The sequence below is a fragment of the Orbicella franksi genome, chromosome 5, assembly GCF_964199315.1.
Source record: "Orbicella franksi chromosome 5, jaOrbFran1.1, whole genome shotgun sequence".
NCBI classification, from domain to species: Eukaryota; Metazoa; Cnidaria; class Anthozoa; order Scleractinia; family Merulinidae; genus Orbicella; species Orbicella franksi.
The window spans coordinates 20,189,901-20,210,957 of NC_138149.1; the positions used below are offsets into that span (position 1 = coordinate 20,189,901).

General features: G+C 37.5%; 3 protein-coding genes across 3 annotated transcripts in view; 2 read left to right on the forward strand and 1 right to left on the reverse strand.

Annotated features, from left to right (window-relative positions):
• Nucleotides 1-741, forward strand: part of LOC145487509 (uncharacterized) — a 75,589-nt gene extending 74,848 nt beyond the window's left edge. Inside the window, exon 3 of the mRNA XM_081466324.1 lies at nucleotides 1-741. This exon is cut by the window's left edge and continues 3,567 nt beyond it. The gene's annotated coding sequence lies outside the window, so the exon portion shown is untranslated.
• Nucleotides 742-828: 87 nt separating this feature from the next.
• Nucleotides 829-5,751, reverse strand: LOC145487564 (putative gamma-glutamylcyclotransferase CG2811). The gene is made up of 3 exons (XM_081466391.1): nucleotides 4,259-5,751; nucleotides 2,208-2,429; nucleotides 829-1,914 (listed from the first exon to the last, which is right to left on the reverse strand). The coding sequence occupies exons 2-3, from the start codon at nucleotides 2,397-2,399 to the stop codon at nucleotides 1,621-1,623; spliced, it is 486 nt and encodes a 161-aa protein (XP_081322517.1). The 5' UTR covers nucleotides 2,400-2,429; nucleotides 4,259-5,751; the 3' UTR covers nucleotides 829-1,620.
• An 11,559-nt stretch (nucleotides 5,752-17,310) lies between these two features.
• The window catches only part of LOC145487511 (uncharacterized), a 28,268-nt gene continuing 24,521 nt past the window's right edge, over nucleotides 17,311-21,057 (forward strand). The window contains exons 1-2 of the mRNA XM_081466329.1: nucleotides 17,311-17,732; nucleotides 17,967-18,071. Of these exons, the coding sequence (XP_081322455.1) occupies nucleotides 17,637-17,732; nucleotides 17,967-18,071 (201 nt within the window). The 5' untranslated portion in view covers nucleotides 17,311-17,636. The remainder of the gene's footprint in view (nucleotides 17,733-17,966; nucleotides 18,072-21,057) is intronic.

A 21,057-nucleotide genomic window follows, 5' to 3' on the forward strand; every position in this document is an offset into this window, starting at 1 on the left:
CCCTCCAAGAAATAGCTGAACTAGCAATAGTAAAAATCATTTCAAGGACGTAAATTGTAATTTTGAGCATATACATTTTCTCCAGCATTTAATGGGAGCAGATCATGTACTAGAATGATTTCTTTTTTAATATTAACTTTTTGATAGGCCAGCACCTTGAAGGGTTTTTTCAGATTTTTGAAAAGAATAATTACTTTGTGATGCTGAAACTTTGATTAGCTGTTCATTCACCCTTTGCCAAGATTTTGAAGTCAACTTCCTCTCCATGCAGGTGAAGCGAAATTTCTTGTTTTTTTACAGAACTCATTTTTCATGTTTCTTCGAACAACATTGCAGAGTTATGTTCTGTTAATTTCTCATCAATAAGAATAATAATTACTATCCTTTTCTAGCTTCTGAGTAAATGGTGAAATCCAAGATGGTGGATCAAAGATGCCAATGGTAGGCCACTGTTTGGGAAAGGCACCCACATTCCTCCACAGAAGACTGGGAAGAATGTAGACTTATTTTGAGAGAGCAGTGTAAATTGAGCCTACCAGAGCCTACCAAGATGGCAGACTTCTATCTTATTGACATCACGTGACGTCTGATGACTTCATGACGAACATTAACTTTGAGATCCTGTGAGATGTCCTATTTACAATGACAACCTAGGGGAAGAGTTCCATGCATCCCTCCCCTTTCCTCCTTCAATTCTTGTACCAGAGTGGGGGTATGAGTTTGCATGGTTAAAGCGTGGCTTTATCATCAATTCCTAGATGATCCCATCTCATTTTCATATAGAGACTAAACCTCTCCTTCCCCCAGGGTTTGAACATTCACCACTACAAACAAATGTTGAACCAGCACCATTACATTTCATTTTGTCATTCCTGAGTGAAGGTTGAATGTCCAAAAGGTTTCAGGTGACTTTTGATGAAGGTTAAGGAATAAGCGACTTCAGACACACTTCACCGTAGAAGACATAAATTCAAGGTTAGTTTATGGGATACTAAGCAAGTGCTTGTTGTGCTAATATCTTGCACTTATAATAAGTAATTGCACGAACCAGGACAACAGGATCCTGAATCTACATGATACAGAGAGCTCTTGCTTTCCTAATCAGCAGAAGGGGTGTACCATAAAATAATGTAAAAATATTCAAAAAGTCATAAAAATTCATGTTCAGTTCAAATCAAAACATGTTTTCAACATGTTTCCTTTTAAGTTTATGGTATGAGAAACTTTGAATGTTCAAGGGCTCGGTGCTACGTTTGGTCAGTCCAAGTTCATTATAGTGCCACAAAGCATGTCTTATGCCATTGTTCCTGTTCTAAGACACATGTCACAAGTTTGAACTTGCACAATTTCCCAGACATTACATTATTAAGAACTTGTGAATCTTGAATAATATCTTTGTTAGGAGATATAAGGGCTTATAACCGGGGGGCTTTAACATGGGATTTTACAGTATATGAGAGGAAAGAATAAAATAAATACAAAATTAAAGTAATAAGATCTAAAAATAGTTGATGTTGCACTAATTAGTGGTGAGCAAAACAATACTGGTAGTGCTGTTAGTGATTCTGGTAATAAGCTAATTGGTCAGCTGAATGATCTCCTGCACAAATTTATAATCGATCATTTACCTCCTTGAGACTGCACTTTAACATTAAGCCTATCATTACTTTTCAAGTACATTTTGTGACAATCCTGGGTATATTCACTGATAAAGTCAAGAGACAAAAATTTCTCTGTAAAATCAGTTAAAAAGTAGGCAAAGCATGATAACACATCTCCAGCTCGACTTCCTGGTGCTGTCGCAGTTGTGATTATTTCACATTTTGTACGTTTATACCATGTAGGGTGTCCTTCTAATTCATCCAGTTTACTAAGAACATTGCCGTCCACTTCATAGATCTCACCATGAACTTGCTGGTACAAAAAGATAAAAAAAAAAAAAATACTATGTTAAAAATTAGTTGAAATACTTCTGACAAGAGGTTGACATCAAGCTCTAATTTTTCTGAGACAGTTACCTCTCTTAAGAATCAGAAAGCTGCAGTAGGGTCTTAGGGTGAGATATTCCAACAATGTCTCAGATTTTTTTCTTTGCATCCACTTTCAAGAAAATAAGTTAAATTCCCAAAGTATGCGCTGTTTAATGCATTTTAATCACGACTTTCTCATATTGTACATATAATTACAATGAAAATGTTTTTATTTACCTTTCCCTGACCTTTCAAAGGAAGCAGAAAAGGAATTGATGCATCAGTTCCCACCACAAGTGGAAAAGCGTCCTTAGTAAGTCCTGCTGTTACAAACTGAACCACGCCATTTGCTCCATTTTGCATGAGGTAGTGATTTGCAAATCCTTTTTTTAAGGTTCCATATACAAACACCTTAAATAATTCGGACATCCTGATGACTTCTTTATCTTTGTTGCAGACCTAACAAATACCAGATAATTATACAACTTAATTAGACAGACTATTACACCTGACAAGTTTTGCAATTTTTGCTCAAATTAACCAAGCTCCAAGCCCAGAGAAAACTAGTTGAGACAAGAAAATAGTTTCATTTTCCTGATGTACTGACTAAATTCCAAAAATGTTGTTAAAGGTTAAGTGCGTTTGATAAAACTGTCTTGCAACACTTTTGCCCAGGGTTGTAGATACATACAAAAAGCTGAAAAAATGGAGGTATATTGACGTAATCTTGAAAGTGCTCCAGATCTAACCACGGACCTGACATGCCAGACACATCCCAAGGAGTGACTTCCTTAGTTCGTTGCAGTGAGGATGTGCTGCTGGATAGTCATTCCACAATTAGCTCAGGAGACTTTTCCCCTGAGCTTGAAAATTTGACATGGTAATAAAGTTTTATGTAATTTTATATGTGTACAGGGTATGGTTTCCAGGGTGAGGGGATTTCATCATAAACAGGCTAAGGCAGTTGATAAAAGTGCCATTTTTTTGGTAAATGACTTGTATATTTTCATAATACATTTCGGCTAACTCTTAAGCCTTCATCAGTTGAAAAACCGCTTGATATTAGGCACATTACTATCAGCGGCTTTCTCTAAAAGCTTGGATGTCTCTGATGGACCCGAATGCTGGGAATGATCACATTATCATCCCAGAAGTCTACAAGTGCCTAGCACCCACTTAAAATTCTCTTGCATGCATGCATAGGACGAAAGCTCAAGTAATCTGTGCATACTCAAAGGAAAACATAAGTGTTTTTCGATTTTTATGACGTCAACATGAGGACAAAGAGCAAAACTTAGTGAATTTTCTCTCATTTCCTTTGGGGAATTTTTTTTAAATTTGGCTCAGTTGTAACCACATGCAATTCCTATAAAATACCCATGTTTGTTAAAATCTGTCAGAGCTAATCCAATATATTTAGAAGAATGACAAATTACAGAATATTGGAAAAACCGTTTGAACAACCTTGACTTTTTACCAATTTGAAATGTTGGGCAATTTCATTTACATGATGTGGCAAAGTATGAAAAAATTTCACCGAAGGAAAGTATAAATATTAAGGTGTTTAGGCCAAAATGAGGAATATATCTGCCTGTCATTAGATGAGCTGTTGCCATAGTAACGCCTTAATCCAAAAATTGACAACCAAATAAATATAGGTTATTGACCAAGTGTGAGGTCAAGATGGCTGGATATTGGCCAAGTTCTTTTTTTGCGTGTTTATGGACCGAGACGGAGTCAAGGTCCATAAACACGCAAAAAAAGAACGAGGCCAATATCCAGCCATCTTGGCCGAACAAGCTTGGTCAATAAAGGATTTATTATATGGCTTTCGAGGAAATTTTTCTTGCGGGACACGGCGGGTAGTCCCGAGCGGGCAAGATAGCTTCATCTTGCCCGCTCGGGTAGCCAATCACGGCGCAGGATTTGTTTCATCTTGCCCGCTCGCGGAGCTAGCCATATAATAATAAGCCTTATTTTAACAGTATCCATACTGGTAAATCTCTACTGGGAAAGCTTTACGAGAAATTAACTAAGTTTCTTTTTCTTACTCGCGGTCTATAGGGAGGGTGTTCGTTAAAACTCTAGGGAGCCACCTTCAGCATTTACCCTACGAGTGATGATATTTGAAAATTCTCTCAATATTGCACGAGCCTTTAGGTGGAGAGCTGAAAAGCCTGAGCCCCGCTCCGCGGACTACCCTACAGAATACTCCGCGGACTATCCTACGGACTACCCCAATGGATTAACCAAATTTACTTTTACGGGGGAAAGAGACACAAGCCTACCTGTTCTCCACCACCTACACGATCATTACTGCATGAAAAACAGCCGCCATCTTCTTTTCACCGACTTCCTCGACCCAGTCTTTTTTCATTTTCGCCCCATTCTTTATCGGCCACCAAAGCCGAGTTAAGCCAAGCCTAAAAGCGGAGCTCACAGAAATAAATAAATAAATAAAAGACTATTTAACCTGAAAGGCCAATCAGTGATCACTGGATCACTGGTATTAACTGGCGATCAGCATTTACATATAAAATACAGCTATTCATAAAACATTTACATGAAAAATTATAACCATTCTGGAGATTATATGAAAACAAGCATTTAAAAAGAAGAGCAACAACAACAAACAAACAAGCAAAAAATTGAACCTAATTTACGGTACATACATGATTAATACGGTCTTGATCCATAAAATGCTTAAAAATATGTGTTTTAATCTTAGAAAGAGTGTTTAATTCTCTGATCTCTCTTGGTAGTATGCGAAGCGTTCTCGATTTGATGAAGCTAGGCGCGCACGGTGGTCTCGGGTAATGTGGGACAAGGAACGCGGGCTCACAAAACGGCTGGAAAGGTGTCGGGCCTGTTATGTCGGGTCAGGGGCGGGGAGAACACTCTGCGACGCCTGGCACTTTTTGTGTATCTGAATCGTCCAACGTCACATCCGGTAAAAAAGCGCGCTGAGCGGCAAAATCATTTGAATATGCCATAATCGTTCTCTGCGTAAGTAAAATGGCAATATTTCGCAATCGGCCGGATATTTTAACGTTTTATTTGGCCACGATAAACAAAATTTTTCTCGTTCCTCGTCATATCAGTTTGTTTGAAGAACAGGACAATTATTAATTCAAAAACACGCTGTTTTGGAGGCGTGTTTTTTACGAAGTGTCGTCATTTCTTCCTCGCTGAATTCCACAGGAGTCATTGTTTGGGTTGAAATAATGAATTCTAGGCAAGTTGCACCCAATTCAAATATCCTATTCTCTTAGGTAGGCATTACACTAAGAAAAAAGCGCAATGACAGGTTTCTAAACATAGGGGAACCTAATTAACAAAAGCGGATTTTTAAAATTTACTGTTGCCAAACACTCGAGAGTACTTGAGTGCTGTTAATCGTATCACTGCAAGAATAGATCCACACACATACCGCGCTTTGCGGAACTTTCCCACCGATCGACACTAACACAAACTCATGTGTTTGCTCTTGACTCAAACTGGTGCCATAAAATACGTTACGATTGGTTAAGAACCTTAAACAAGAGATGTTTTCCTTAAGCAATCCCTTAACTGATAAACGCTTCGTTACAGGCAGGCCGTGAACCCCTTAAAAAAAGCAAGAGGATTAGTTTTAACGGCGATTCAGTAATTTAGACATGTCGTGGTTTTTTCTTATTTATAATCAAATTTATTTTTCCGTTTCAACAGTGTTAAATGTCAGCAACGCTAAGTTCCAATACCCCCCTTCCCCCTGAGGTCAAGCATGCACCTTTAATTTCTTCAAACCCTCTTATTTACCCTGTTTGCAGACCAAGTTCCTTATCTATTAATCACTGTCATATTGGCAACCCATTTTGAAAAGTTACTCATAAATTTTGCATTATATTTCAGTGTGCTTTCTGTACATAATCTTGCATCAAGATATTTCAATCTCTAAGGGAATGAGAGACTACACTAGCAATTCTGACAATTTTAATTTATCACTTTTTCAATACGCCATCTAAACAAACTGTTCGTAAACAGTAGTGAAATTTCATGCCCCTATATCTAGCCATAAAAGGAAGTCTGGGAACAGGCAACAGCAACAGTGACACTGCCAGGCTGGTGAATTTTACAAGCTAACGAACTCATGTCTAACAATGATGAGTGATGATGAAGCATGGTGCAGTGAAACTGAAGAATCAGACTGTGATTGACATTGTTAGTGTTAGTGTCGTGAGTGTGATGCTAGTGTCTGTGAACTTGGACGAGATCACCAAAGAAAGGTTCCGTACTAGAAGTTGACAGAGTGCAACAAGTTTGTGCTCAAAAACTGAAGAAGCTGGCTCAGACCTGTCTTAAGGCCAGCTTCATCACTACTTGTCAATAGTTCCTGACTTGTGTGTGTGGGAAGACTCTTTGTAATGACCTATATGGGGAGGCTCAGCTCAAGATGTGTACCTTTTTCAGGCTTCAGGTATACATGAAATCATAAAATGATAGGGATTTCACAAGTCGAGGTGTATGAAAGGGTAGGGAAATCTGTTATTTGGGGATTTCCATTCTTCTGGTTCTAAAATGTTGTTGAAAAGCTCTCACTTACTCTCCTCAGCCAATATGAAGAGATTCCGTAATGTCGTTTATTAACGTCTTTCCAAGGGAATAGAAAAGGGATGCAGTATTCTTAAATAGGTTTGTAAAGGGGTACATGTACCCTTTTGCAATGCAAGTCTACAAAAGAGGTGCCTTTTCTATCAAAATGGTACAAAAGTATACAAAAGGGTAAGGGGTAATGGACCTTGAGATGGAGCCTCCCCGTTTAAAACTTTGTAGAATACCCCTCCCCGCTCCTTCTGTAACAAAGATGTTCAAATTAGTGTTTTGTGGAAAAAGGCAATTATTAAAAAACAAAACAGTGCCAAGGAATTGTGTGAGTGTTAATGCAAGTTTCCATTAATTTGTATTTTGAATTAAAATGGGTATAACATTATCCTAAAGTATAAATAACCATACTTGGCAGCTTCACAGAGAGACCCAAACTGATAATGAAAACATACGTTTTAACACTTAAAATTTTATTTTTGCCCCTTCCCTTGTACCTTAAGTTTTTTTTTAACTTAAATGTAGGTCAACATAATTTGTTTTCACAATTTACCACAAAAGAAAACACCTCAGAAAGGAGAATTATAGTTGTGGCGTCTGAGCTACATTTTTAAATGGAAACATTTCCCATAAAAAATGTCCAAATTATATTCTTACCAGTACAACAACATACCAAATATATTTTGCAGAGAGGATTACTTAATTAATAAAATTGATGTTATTTTCTATTTAATTTTTGTAAACCTGATCTTACAGAGTGCAACCTTTGGTTTAACTGGTTCACTTTCACTGTTAAGGAATAATTAAATAAATCACACCAGAGTGGCTTTGTATCTTTATATCCACATTATCAGTAGAGAAATCACACTTGTACAGGTCCACTGATACTCTTAAGTGTATGTTAAACATGGGAAAAGCAGGTTGCATCATCTAAATCATAGTATTGTATGCCTGTGCGGTGTGTATATGCCAGGAGGTAACCACCTAAGAAAAGACAGACATAAATTATGACATTGTTTCAATGACTCACTGTAAGTGGGTATTTGCTCATTTACCACCTTAATGAACAAGATATATTAATGTCTAATTTTTACCTCCGCTTTAAAATTTTCAAACCTACAGTTTGTTTTCGCTTTCAGAGAGGTTCTTAAAATTCACAAGCACACCACCCACTCCCCTCAGCCCCTATTCCTACTCTCCCATAGCCAGGATCCCATTTCAACCCCCCAACATTTCCATGATCACATTAAATCGCTAATTTTTTTTTTAATTTTGTTCCGTTAGATTCATCTCCATTCAGCCATGAAAGTAATGGTTGCAGATTTCTGTGAATTTGTTGGTCTAATTTATTAGTGCTCTCAGATTCCCACTTCCCTTTTGACAGAATTAAATTAATCAGTTAAAAAAATAAACTACAGTATACTGGAATACACTAGTATACCGTACGTACGTAGTTTAATCAAATTAAAGCAGAGGCAAACATTGAACCACAAAATTAATTTTTGGTATGAACGACATTAAGGTATAACTTACATAATTAATATCACATCTTTTCTATTGTAATTTAAGACAGTGCAGCTACTAATAGATTCACCGCAAAAACCTAAAAACACCGGTTTAGAAACACAGGTTAGTGAGGATATTGCTAGTTTTGCTTTTGCCACCAACCAACAACCACTCTGCTTTTAAAATAAATACATGGAAGATAATGACAAAAGCAATAACAAAACCAACCGTTGTCAATTCAATAAACACACCTAATTCCCCTCCAAAATTCTCTTCAACACCTTACAGTACATGTAAATGTCAGCAACATAAATTCAACTCAATGATAATTTTGGCATGCTACTAACATCAAATTTTTACCCCTTGATTCAGAATTTTCAGGAGTATCACATAGAATTCCACAATAGATTACAAGTGCTGTTACCTTTGCCAATATCTGCATTAGTTCCGGAGATATTTAGGTTTAAAATGTGTAGAATATATGTAAATGAGAGGACTGGTGATTTCATGCACCCAACCCAATATTACATCAAGTATGGACCATGTATACAGCAGAGATCATTAAAACTTGGTAGCCTTAAAGTTCTACATGCAACACACTAATATGGCTATAAAAATTATGTTCCCAGTTGGCAACTCAATCTTTTCCAGTCCTCTCTAACCCAATTTCAATAATTCAGAGATTTTCAGCTCGAAAAATATTTAATAATCAAGGCCATGACCTTACTATTTAATAGGCTTGCTGGATCATGCAGATGAAGCACCATTGGCAAACATCAAAATGGAACTCCAAAGGTGGCCCGAAAAGACTAGAATATCAGGGAGGGTCTGAAACACAGTCTGTTGCCATGGTAACAAAACTGTTAAGCTCATATTATGAAGCACATCTGCAAATTGCATCATAATAGCACTGTCCCCAGGAGCCCATGGTCCAGTAATGTACTTGGACAATAAATTTCTTAACTTTCCTAGGGGACTGGATGATCTAAATGGTATGTGGAAGACTCCCAGAATATTTGCAAGAATGTATGCTATCTCTTTACAGGTATTCATACACTACTAACATGACTGACTTTGGAAAATATATATATATTTTCAACTTATGATATTTTGAATAGTCCCCTCTCCCATCTAACATGCTGACCTTCTTTAATTTGGTACATGAAATTGATAACAAGGATGCTACACCTTGGCAAATCGTGGGCCAGGATATGTTGCACAGTCTTCACATCAGATAATGGGTGTGTGCATATTATTTATATATTTATTAAACAGAGATCTCCCCATCCCATCTCTATGGAAATTCCAATTTTGATTCATACTTTTCTTTAAAACGTTTGGCTTTTGAGACCCTCCTCATCCTTGGAATTTCCAATAATCTCCTTGGGGTGGGTAGGGATATTTTCTAGAACCACACAATTAAAAAAATAAACAAACTTTAAGATAAACTGTTAAAGTATAAGTCGGTGGGACATATATACATTGATTAACTTATGAAGACATGATTGATCATTGCAACTATACACAACTTATGCAAAGGTGAAATTATAGCCTGAAAAAAAAAAAATAGGTGTGAACTGGATTCTAACCCATGACCTCTCTGATACCAAACATACCAGACTACAACATACCAAACTACTAATTTGTTATGACCAGAAGCATATCACGTGACACAGCTAAAGGAGAGTTGTTAAGATATCAACTTTTTTGTTCTTTCTAAAAGATCAATTTGAGTCTTCTAAATTAAGTAGGGCACTGCACTGTGTGCTCTTTCTACACACTCTTCCAGGCAGGATAGTAATACATATACATGTATTTTTTGTTTTTTTGGAATATGCTGTTACTGAATGGTCGTACAAGAGGCACTAGTTGCTGCTGAGTAGTCTTAAAATATGTGAACTAAATGTGACAAAATGTATATTAAATCTGCACCAGCTCAGTATAATTTAATACAAAATAATTTTACTCAGCCGCAAAAAAATAATTGTTAGCAGCTGATATTACATGTACTTTGTGAAGGCTTCTGGAGGGGTTATACTTTTATAAAGTACCTGACAGCAAGTACTGTTTTGATTTACTAAAGCAAGACTGGAGTAGGAATAAAAAATATCATTGCCTTGATGATATAATACAGATAAAATCTCAAAATAATCAACAGTTACATGTATGCATGGGACTCTCAAAATGATGCCTGATGCTCACTGTAAATTGCATAAATTACTCCTATGATGTGCCAGAATTCCGTTAATCTGGTCACCAACAGGCCACAAAAATCTGACTGTACAATTAATAAATAAGAAAATGACTAGCCTGCGTGGCAGGCCGTAGAAGGAGAAGGAAAGGGTCAAAAGGAGCATGGGAGTTTTGGGAGGGGAGGAGGAGGGAACGTCCCCTTCCTCCACGCTCACACGATTTGCGTGCTCATTTTTTCCCCTTTCCCTCCCCTTCAACGCCTGCCACGCAAGCTAGAAAATGACCAACTGAGCTTTTGTTTGAGCCAGAATAGAGTGGCCATGATAACGAGGTAGCTGTGTTAACGGGGGTGGCCTTAAGGTGAGGTATGTTCCACAGTAGTGATAAAGATGATACTCTCAAACACCTGTACCCATAAAGATTTTGGAAAGTATATTTTGCATAATCATTTGGAAGAGGAAGAGGCAAAATGGAAATAAAATAGAATGGCTCTTGTGTACCAGAGACAACTCTTCCCCCGAGTTACCCTGGCGGAACTAACTTCACTTATTTCTTTGAAAAATTCAACCAATCGTTTTTACGAGGATCATGAACCAGACTAATGGAGGTGAGACAATTCAGGTGGGCAAGTTGACTCGCCTTGGCAGGTAAAGTAACCCAGGGGGGTACTCCCTTATATGGGCTATATAGGTATTTGCGGCCCCAAAGGGTATGGTTTTTCAGCTGTTTTGGTCATAAATAAGGTATCGATTTTAGCTGATTTTGGCCATTTTGGTCATAAATAGGGTATGGTTTTTGCACTCTAGCCTTGATATAGGTATGTTTCTAAAAAGAAGCCACTTTTTCGTCATTATCGAAAAGAAAATCAACAAAAGCCCTTCACAAATTATCTTTACGGTAATTTAACATTGGTCTGAACTAGGGAAGTTATTATAATGCAGGTCTGATACAGGGTTTTGATTTAAGGGTTTGGTCATAAATAGGGTTTCGAATTTTTGGTCAGGTCATAAATAGGGTAGGGAATATCGCAGATTTTGGTCATACATAGAGTAAGGGTTTTGGGAAGCGGGCCGCACACCCCACCCGATTTTTCTGGGAGTACCCCCCCTCCCCGGGAAAGTAACCGACAACGTTTCTTTGAGCATATATAAAAACCCCTGGGCTCGTCTAACTGGAACAACTCTCAGCATGGCGAGTGTCATGTAATGTCTAGATTTAAGATTTAAAGCAGCAATTTGTATCAAAGAAGAGAAAATCAACTCGGCAAAACCCACTGTGATCAAATGACTGAGTGAAACTTAAACAAAGAGGGATATTTGTACTTTTGATTATTCAGTAAGAGTTATGAATGATCAAGCAGGGTCAACTTTTACTCGGCCTACAGGGGCTACATTTTCACATACAAACGCTTGATAAAGTTGCCTCTGGGGGGAGGGTTATCTCGGGTACCCGAGACCATATAAATGGGACCCATGATGCCTCAATGAATAACCCCACGATTTTTAAAGGGAAGGTCCTTAAACAGGCCCTTAACTTAGGGCTTCAATGGCAGATTCCTTCTGATGGCTTGGATTTGAATAATTGATTTAATTACTTTTACAGAGGACTAAAACTTAAAAATCTTCCTCGAATTTCGATCCAGCGAGACACAAGTTTCCATGCCGTGAATCAAGTTTTTACTGGGCGTTTTAAAAGCACTCACCAAAGAGGAAGAGACTGATGACCCCAAAGTACCAATATATATGTAATGTATATTACGGAAAACAACAACCTTCAACGAGAGATGTAGGAATGTGGGATACTGACCTTCAGCATGCGATCGAGCTTGTCTCCACTACCAATACACGTGTGCCAAGAGCAACAAAAGCTCTGGTGACAGCGACTTTCGGGGCTAAACGGCTTCTGTTAATTATGTTCCCGTAGTACACAGTGCAAACTACGGCCAGCAATACTTCATCCAGGTGGTTGTTAACATTATAGGCTGTTGCACTTATTGTTATCACCAAATCACGAACAACAAGAACCAAAAGTCGGAACAACAACAGTTTTGCAAACGTGGAAAATTCGCCATACGATGACAGAAGGCTCTCCGTTATTTTGCTTCAAAACAATAATAAACTTTTCTCTTTTCCCGAACATTTTCCTTAAAAAGTCAAGGTATTGTGTTTGCAACATCTTTCCATCCTCAATATAGAATGAAACGAAACTGATGGTTTACAAATTGAGGGAAATCGTGCCTAAGGGCTGGTTCACACTTTGACATAAGCATAAGCATAAGCATAAACATAAGCGTAAGAAAAGTATGTGTGAACCGGGGTTACATAAGCAGAAGCATAAACATAAGCATAAGCACAGAGAATGGAACTTTTTCCATTTTCTTATGCTTATGCTTATGCTTACGTTGTGAATACTTGAGTGTGAACCGGGCATACATAAGCATAAGCGTAAGCATAAAGAGTTTTCTTGTCAACGGAATACACAAAAATAAAATCCAGGCCCACTCTGTCAGAATCTCTCAGCTGAAAACATGGCGACGCAGGTGAATGAAAAGTTGGCGGAATCTGTCCGCAATTATCCTTGTTTGTACGACAAAAATTCGGCAGACTTTAATTCTTGTACAAGGTTATAATAATCGCCTTGTGTCTTTCTTCTCGTAAAAATGTCTCTTATCCAGACCTTTCTCGGGTTTCTTTGTGTTTGTCTTCTTTCTCGATAAAGTTTCATCTTCAGACAACTGTGAAGACAGTTTCACATTTCTGGCAGAAGGACGTCGGCCATTACTTTGGAAACAATGTCTGTCAAAAGATTTGCTTTGTAAACATTAGCACACACGTCAGCAGCGTACACGCTGCGTATAGTAGACGCTAAATTAACCAATCAGAGCGCGCGCTTTGCTTTAGTCATGTTATAAACATATTTTTCTTATGCTTATGTTAATGCTTATGCTTATGCTTATATCAAAGTGTGAACCAGCCCTAATCGAAACGCCACTTTTTCGCTTTGTGGACCTAGCTGCGAAGCGCAGTTTAAACCGGATGTGACGTCATTTTTCGTTGGATGATTCACATACGAAAATTTCAGGAGTCTTCTGCCCCGCCTCTAGTGTCGGGTACATGAAATTCTTGATTTCAAGGTTCTTGCAGCCACGAGCTCGCGTTTCACCATCTTCGAGCAGCATTTCAAGGCGGCAGGTATATTTTGCAGGTTGAAATTTAATTATAACTGGAAAACCGCTGGCACTAAAAATAATTAATAACCTTAATAGACTATGGCTGCCATACTAGCTACGAAACTACAACGACAACGGTAACCGGGCATGCGTTGGCCTAGCATGCAATGGGCCTAGAGCCCAGTCCTAACATACGATGCTACAACAACTTATATACTCGTCAGGGGTTCTTACAAAAAGCAAATCGCCTCCTTCAGATGGCGAAAATCGACGCCTTCTTTGGCAGTCTTCTAACTTGTTACGCCGTGTGCAGAAACCAGAGACTTCGTACGCTTCCCAATATGTTTGTGATCGCACTTGTGTGAGCGATGTCCTCATGTCCATCGAAAACACGATCGATCCGCTATAAGTACTTATCGATCGACACGCCGGGGTAATCAGATATTTGCGAAGTTTTTAAAAAGTTTACTGGTACCAATAAAACATTCTTTGCAAAAAACTGTAACAGTGACAATTTTATTAACTGCTAAAAGATAATTCAATCCTATACTAGTAAATTGAAAACTTGCAAAAAAGGAAATGCAGTTTTTCGCCCGATTTGTTTACTAGTATATTAGATGTATAATCAAACTAGTAAATGAAAAACTGGCAGAAAAGAAATGGAATTTTCCGCCCGGTTTGTTTACTAGTATATTGCAAGTATATTCAATACTAGTAAATGACCAGCTGGCAGAAAAGAAATGGACTTTTTCGCCCGATTGTTTTACTAGTATATTAGATGTATATTGAATACTAGTAAATAACAAACTGGCAGAAAAGAAATGGGCTTCTTCGCCCGATTGTTTTACTAGTATATTAGATGTATATTGAATACTAGTAAATAACAAACTGGCAGAAAAGAAATGGACTTTTTCGCCCGATTGTTTTACTAGTATATTAGATGTATATTGAATACTAGTAAATAACAAACTGGCAGAAAAGAAATGTGCTTCTTCGCCCGATTGTTTTACTAGTATATTAGATGTATATTGAATAATAGTAAATGACACTTGTCCTCTCTTTATGAAGGGAAAACCAGAATTCAAAAAAGTCGCTGAAATCAAGTGAAATCAGTAAAATAACCACACCAGGGGCAAACAACGCGCGTATGGAATAAGGTACGCCATTTTTATTGAGAATTTTCACTTTTAACTACCTCTATGGATATCTTGTAGAAAATCCCATATAAACCCTTATAATTCGATGCCATATTGTGTTGCTTGTGTGGTTCAACAGAGAGCTTGGGCTGCCTGTGGTAAGATAATGCGGTTGTTGCCTCTGATGGCTGGCTGTGAAAATGGTAAATTGTTTAGTGTTGCATTGATTTAGCAAAACCTTTTAAATGTACAAGGAAAACTGTGTTCCGGAATATCTATGTTCAGTTAGGAATTGACATGTACTTTAATATCTCTAGGAGAGATTTCTAAATTAGGTTTTTGTCAGATTCGCACGCCGTGACACGTAAATTGCCATCTTCAGCTGGTTACGTTGTATGAAAAGAAGAGATGTGAAATAATTTCATGTCAATTACATTAATTTTCTGACTTTTCGTAAGTTGAAACACACAGCAAAATATATTTCTGATAATCTGATCACTTCATTCAATTTTGTCTGTGAAAAATTCCTGCGGACTTTGGCGGGGTTCGCCAAAAAGAACGACAGTAGTATTTTTAGCGCTTCTATATCTAGGATTCAATTTCTTTGTGTAATTTAAATGTTGCCGTTTGTTCAGTGTCCTTTTACGTAACATGTTCTTTACTTTTCTCAATTTTCCGTGCTTTTCACGAAAATCGCCAAATTTAAGGACTTTAAGCTAATAATAGTAGTAGTGGAACTGTATACTACATACAAAAATAACTCCTTGCAGAGGTCTAGAAACGTTTGTTCCTTGTATTCGATGTTTGTTTTCCGCTATTTTAATTGCATAAAATCTGTATCAGAGCATAAGCTGTAAAAAAGCTCTTTCAAAACGCCTATGCCCTTTCGATATCTGAAGGTCTTATCCTGTCCATCTGACGCTGATGAACCACCTTTCACTACAAAAGCACACAGAGGAAAGGATAACCAAGATGACCAGAGATAACTTAGCTAAGGTCGAAGTTCGATTGACCAATGCAAGCAAAAGTAATTTTGTTCAAGGAATCGTCACTGTATAAACTCCAATGTCCGTGCTCTTCTGCTTGCGCTAGAGTCACCGGCCTTTGAAGACGTGTTGTGCAGAGCTGTGCATATGCAAACGCTCCATGTACCTTGCAAACTTCTCAGATAGGATGGAAGTGAGGTGCGATCGGTTACTGTACATGTAGTGATGTTTCATTTAATTTGATAATTCCTATTTTCTGGAGAGGAAATTTGCTTAGGAGTAAACAGCGAAAGTCCTTCGATGTAGTGAAAGAAGAACGGAGTCTGATGATAAAAGGAAAGTCCGCAATCCATTAGTGTTTTTTCCGGCCAGCGTAAAAATGTTTTGATCTGTTCTGTGATTGAATTAAAAAAATTGGACTTTTCCCGGCCTAAATTCTTTAAGATGGCCTGGTCACTGAGGTTCCTGCGGTGGTCTGAATTTGCGGTAAATTCAACTGCATTTCAATCACAAAGTCGTGATAATAATTATCTTATTGACCAAGCCTCCTCGGGACCATACTACTGGAGCAAGAGAAAATGAGATCATGGTCTTTGACTGGAGTCGATAGGAGAATACAGTAAACACCCGCATATAAGAACACATGATTTCGGGGTTCAGGCTGATCTAGTTCTTATTTTGTCGGATGCTTAGTGAGAAATTGGCCTGAAGATGTTCTTAATATGCTCCTAAACTTTGTTTCAGAAATACTACACATAACATGTTATTAGAGGTTTAGTTAGCATATTTATTTTAAATAAATAAGGAAGAAAATAAATCAGTAAATCAATAAATAAAATAAAAATCTGTCAGCTGGTACACTAGTTAACATTAACGAGTAGAAATATAACATTAGTTTTAACATTTTTTCTTATTCCAACACCCTCCCTTATTATATAAGGGCATGTTTTATTTTTCAGGCTGAACTGGTTCTTATATCTATATGGATGGTGCTTTATGGGCCAAATTTCAGCTTGATGTTCTTAATCCATTTGTTCTTATATGCGGGTGTTTACTGTATCTGTTAACGTTCGCGGTCTTACGGAATCCTGGGGTTCTCAACAAAGTTCAGTAATGTTACGGCGAATCTGTGTCCAGAGGTTCAAACCCTTCCCACTTATACCGCCACCATTTTTGACATGAAAGTTCTCATAAAATGCTAGCCCTTTGGCTATTGGTTAAGATATATTTAGTTCAGCTCCTTTCTTTTGTGCGGAGAGAACCCGCGCAAGGAATTTTTCATTCGTCTTTATAATACAGTTATGTGATGCTCCGCTCGACCATAAAGTGAGTGGGAGTTTTTCTACATACTAGTTCATTACCCTCAGCGTTCTGAGTAGCTATCCACTTGTGCTCCTGAGTGGAGAGAGGCACTGTGAAAGTTACTTTTAAAAACAGCAGGTCTCGAACAAGGACCGTGTTGGATCTCAGATTTTTTCTCATGGATAGCAATAAGCTTTAGTCTGAAGTTAAGATTGTACCATACCATGGAAACGATCGTTCAGCTTTGGAATGTTGTCTTTCTCTGGTAAAACATCGTTTTAAAAAATAGGTCAACTTTGAACAATTTCACGATACTATCAGTTTGAAACCTTTCAAAACATCCTATATTTCTTCTCACCCACTAAATTTTCTTTTGTCGATGGAGAATCTTGGCTTTCATTTTCGTCGTTACTAAGCAACCGCTACAAATCAAATTTTAATTTTAATTTATTTCAAATACTTTTGGTGACAATTTTTTAAATTCAGAAAACTTATTATCCTTGCATGTCAAATGTTTTGTTGCTCATCTGACAATTCAGATGTAAAACGATGCATCATTCACTGATAAGAAATATAGATAGGGAATTATTATTTCTGTTTCCTCATTATAAACGAAGAAAAACGTTTCCTTCTATGTTGTGAAATTCTTTTCTCTACTCTCCCCACCCCTATCATCAAGATACACCAGCTGGTGTGTTGATTGGTTGACTTCAATGACGTGCCTCTTTTCAACCAATCGATTTCCCGGCGAGAATAGAGAAGATTTTCTGTAGGTTTGTAATATGGAGGAGTAATGGCGTTTTCCGCCCAGATAGATCATGGGCAAAATGAACGAAAGGACGCAATTTTGTGTGAAATTAGTAACGAAACCTCGAAAGATAAGGGGAAGGTTTGTGCTTGCTTTGTAACTTTTTATTGCGCTCCCATTTGTGTAATTGGCAAGCTGTTTTGTGTGCAAAATTGCGAGGGAGGGATTGCATGTTTGCGTTCGGAACTTTAGCAGACATACTCCAAGGCTTTCCCTGCTTTTGTGTTCTGCCATTCTTCCATTTTGTAACGTTGTACTATAGAATAAACGAGAATTGAATCAAATTATTTTACCTTTTTCCGGAATTAAAACCAGTTTGTGCCGAATCCTGCCGCCAAGCCTTTTGTACCTTCCAACTTGAATTCAACATTGGGTCGCTCTAACAGGACACGGACAACTATCGAAGGACAACATTCTAAAGTAAGTAATCTTTCAGCATTTTTCTTTTGCTTGAGTTTAAAAGTTGTATTAGGCTGAAATTTGAAAACAGTACCAGTTGCTAACGTGATTTCGGTCCCAAAGCGTTTGACTTTCAGGTCACAGCGCAAATGAGCTTGCTCTCCGTTTCAGGCATTGGGTCGCCTATATTTGTAAAGAAACGAGAGTGGGCAAGTAAACGGACTAAGGTTTTTTGGATTATTTCATTGTATGGGAAAGGTTTGAGGGTTCAGCTTATCTGCCCGATGTGGACATAAATTTGGATTAGCCTTTATCTTTATGTTATATTTCGATATATATTTTTTGGCATCGGCAATCATTCGAACCTGTACACAATTTTGAAATAAGCCTATGCTAACACAAGAACTTGAATCGATCGATTGTAGCTGCGTTCAAGTGTTTTTTATACAATCGTAAGCTGGCCTTTCTCTCGATTTCTGGTATCCGCTTTTCATTTTTAGGTACATCATTTGACAATTTTCTTTTGCGATAAATGGCTCAATGGTTCCAAAAATAATATCACGAAGGGGTTTATTTGCTGTTGTATGGCCGTCGTCCAGTTGGTTTGTCATGGATTTGCCCTGCGACTGATTTTATTCCATTATTTGGATAACATCAACCTATCCTAAATTTCCTTTTTTTTTTTTCGGCAAGAAATCGAAGAGAATTGTGTTGTAGTTTGAACCGGATTTTAACAATGATTTTACTTAATGTATGTTTCGTGTTATGGTCACTGTGCATTCTAATTATAGAATCGGCGAATCTTAAAGAGGGAAGGATCTATTGTAAATATCACCCTGGGTTCGGAAGTGAAAGGTGCAGTTTCGTGCAAATCTTTCTCAGTTTGATTATATGTGTTAGCTTTCCTTATTTTATTTATTCTTGTTTTGGTCATTCTATATCTGTGGTATTTGTGGTTTAAACTTTATAGGGAAATTTGGAAATAAGTTTCACTCTTTAGCTTTATTGTGTATATCAGAAAAGATTATGGTTTTCGCTAATGAGGAGTTTAATTTCTACCTGATTTGTTTTCATCAGAGACAATTTAATATTACAAAAATTTAAAGCAGTCTGCTTTCGTGGATTAAATTGCTCAGGCTTTTTGTGTTTATAGCTTATTTCATATAACATAGTCACAAGTAGAAAACTTTTGTACTCTTAATTGTCAATATAATTTAATAGCATAGTTAACTATGTTAACAGCAACCAAAACTTGGCTTAGTGAAGAGAGATGTTTGGTGCCTAAAGAGAGGGTGGAAACCATGATGTGATGTGAAGATCACACCACCAATATTCACAATGATATATGACCTTTGTTGTCAGCTACCATAGAAACACGTTTTATTCAAATGAAAAACAAGACATTAAAATCTGTGGTCAGGTTGATAAACAAGGTTACATTGCAATTATTATACAACAGGTTTTTAATGCACTAGGTAAGTATAGGCACATGTACAAAGTGGTGTGTACAAGTTAAAGGGTCAAGTTGAAATCAGCCACAAGATCAACAAAATTCTGTAAATTTGAAGAGACTCTGATTATTATGGTTTAATAGGTTTAGTGATGCCATTTGTTGGTGTAATTTTCACACATTGAACAACAGAAGTTTAGAGCTTCTTCAAGAGGAATTTTTTTGACACAGGCTCATGAACATACATACACTTGCAAATCATGCTTGGAGGGTACATGCAGAGGTGTGAAGTACATTAAACTGTTAGAGCCTAGAAGAAAGTCAAATTATGCTGGAATCAGACCCCAAAATGTGTTACGTCACCCATAACGTAGCCAAATCAGGGTTTCATTGGAAGGGTTCCCATGGTGGAGTAAGCAGGCACCCCTCCACACATGAGGGCCAAAGGCCTGAGTCTCCAGGGGGTCTGGTCACTATGCTATAGAGACTTTTAGATCCACATTTCCTGCGAACTGCAAACTGGTGGTGGGTTTTCATGTAAGTCATTTACCTCAAACATTTTATCCTTGATTTTTGTTTTATGACATGTACAAATGCTGAAACTGGATAAAGTAACCCTTTTTCTACAAATTGATTATAATTTTTAGGTAAATAAGCAATTACCTAGCCTTTTGTTATTGTTTGTTGAAATGCACTGATCCTAAGTGGAAATCCAATATGGTGGCAGCTTAAGTTGAATGTGTGTTTTATGATGTTTTATTTCTTTAGAAAGCTACTACAGTCAAACCTCTATTAAACGGTCACCCTCAGAAATAGCCAGGTGACAGCTTAATAGAGGTTGACCGTTTAAAAGAGGTGATCAAAAATTAAGTGCAATATAGGGCAAAAACTGAACAAGAAAACAAAAGTAAGCGTGCAAATTGTCTACATTTATTGTTTGTAACAACTGTAACACGAAATAGACTGAAGTGGTTTTGTTCTTTCCGTGGATTAAGGTGGCTGAACTCAGTTTTTGATACCTGTATATTTCATTCACCTTTTCCTCTGAAGCCCTTGATCCTTTGGTCGCTAAAAATGGCAGCAAGTGAGTTAATAACACAAACTTCAGTTTTCTGATAGTTAAGCTGACGTATGTGCCATTGCCATGGCAACATGAACAAATATAAACAGGCCTTTATAATCAGTTTTGTTTATTTGCAGAAAGTCTGGTCATTAAAGTCTAGTCATGCAACAAGCTTGTGGCAATGTTCACACCATTTTAAAAGTAATTTAACAGAGAGATCTCTAATAATCCCTTGCTCAAGGTTCACTGAAATATCTAGAATTTCCTTTTTTAAAGTTCAAATTTTTTTCAAACCTCCATTTACTTATTTCCTAAAGTATTTTCATGCCAAATTTTATGAAAGTCTAGTGAGTGGTTCTCAAGAAATAGCCGTATGTCCGAGATGGCTCTTCCGCATTCAATTGCAATTTTTCGACTCACTACACATGCTCGGCATTTAACTGGGTTCTTTTGGTAACAACGAAAAAGCTGAGAATTGCTGGGTTCTTTGCATC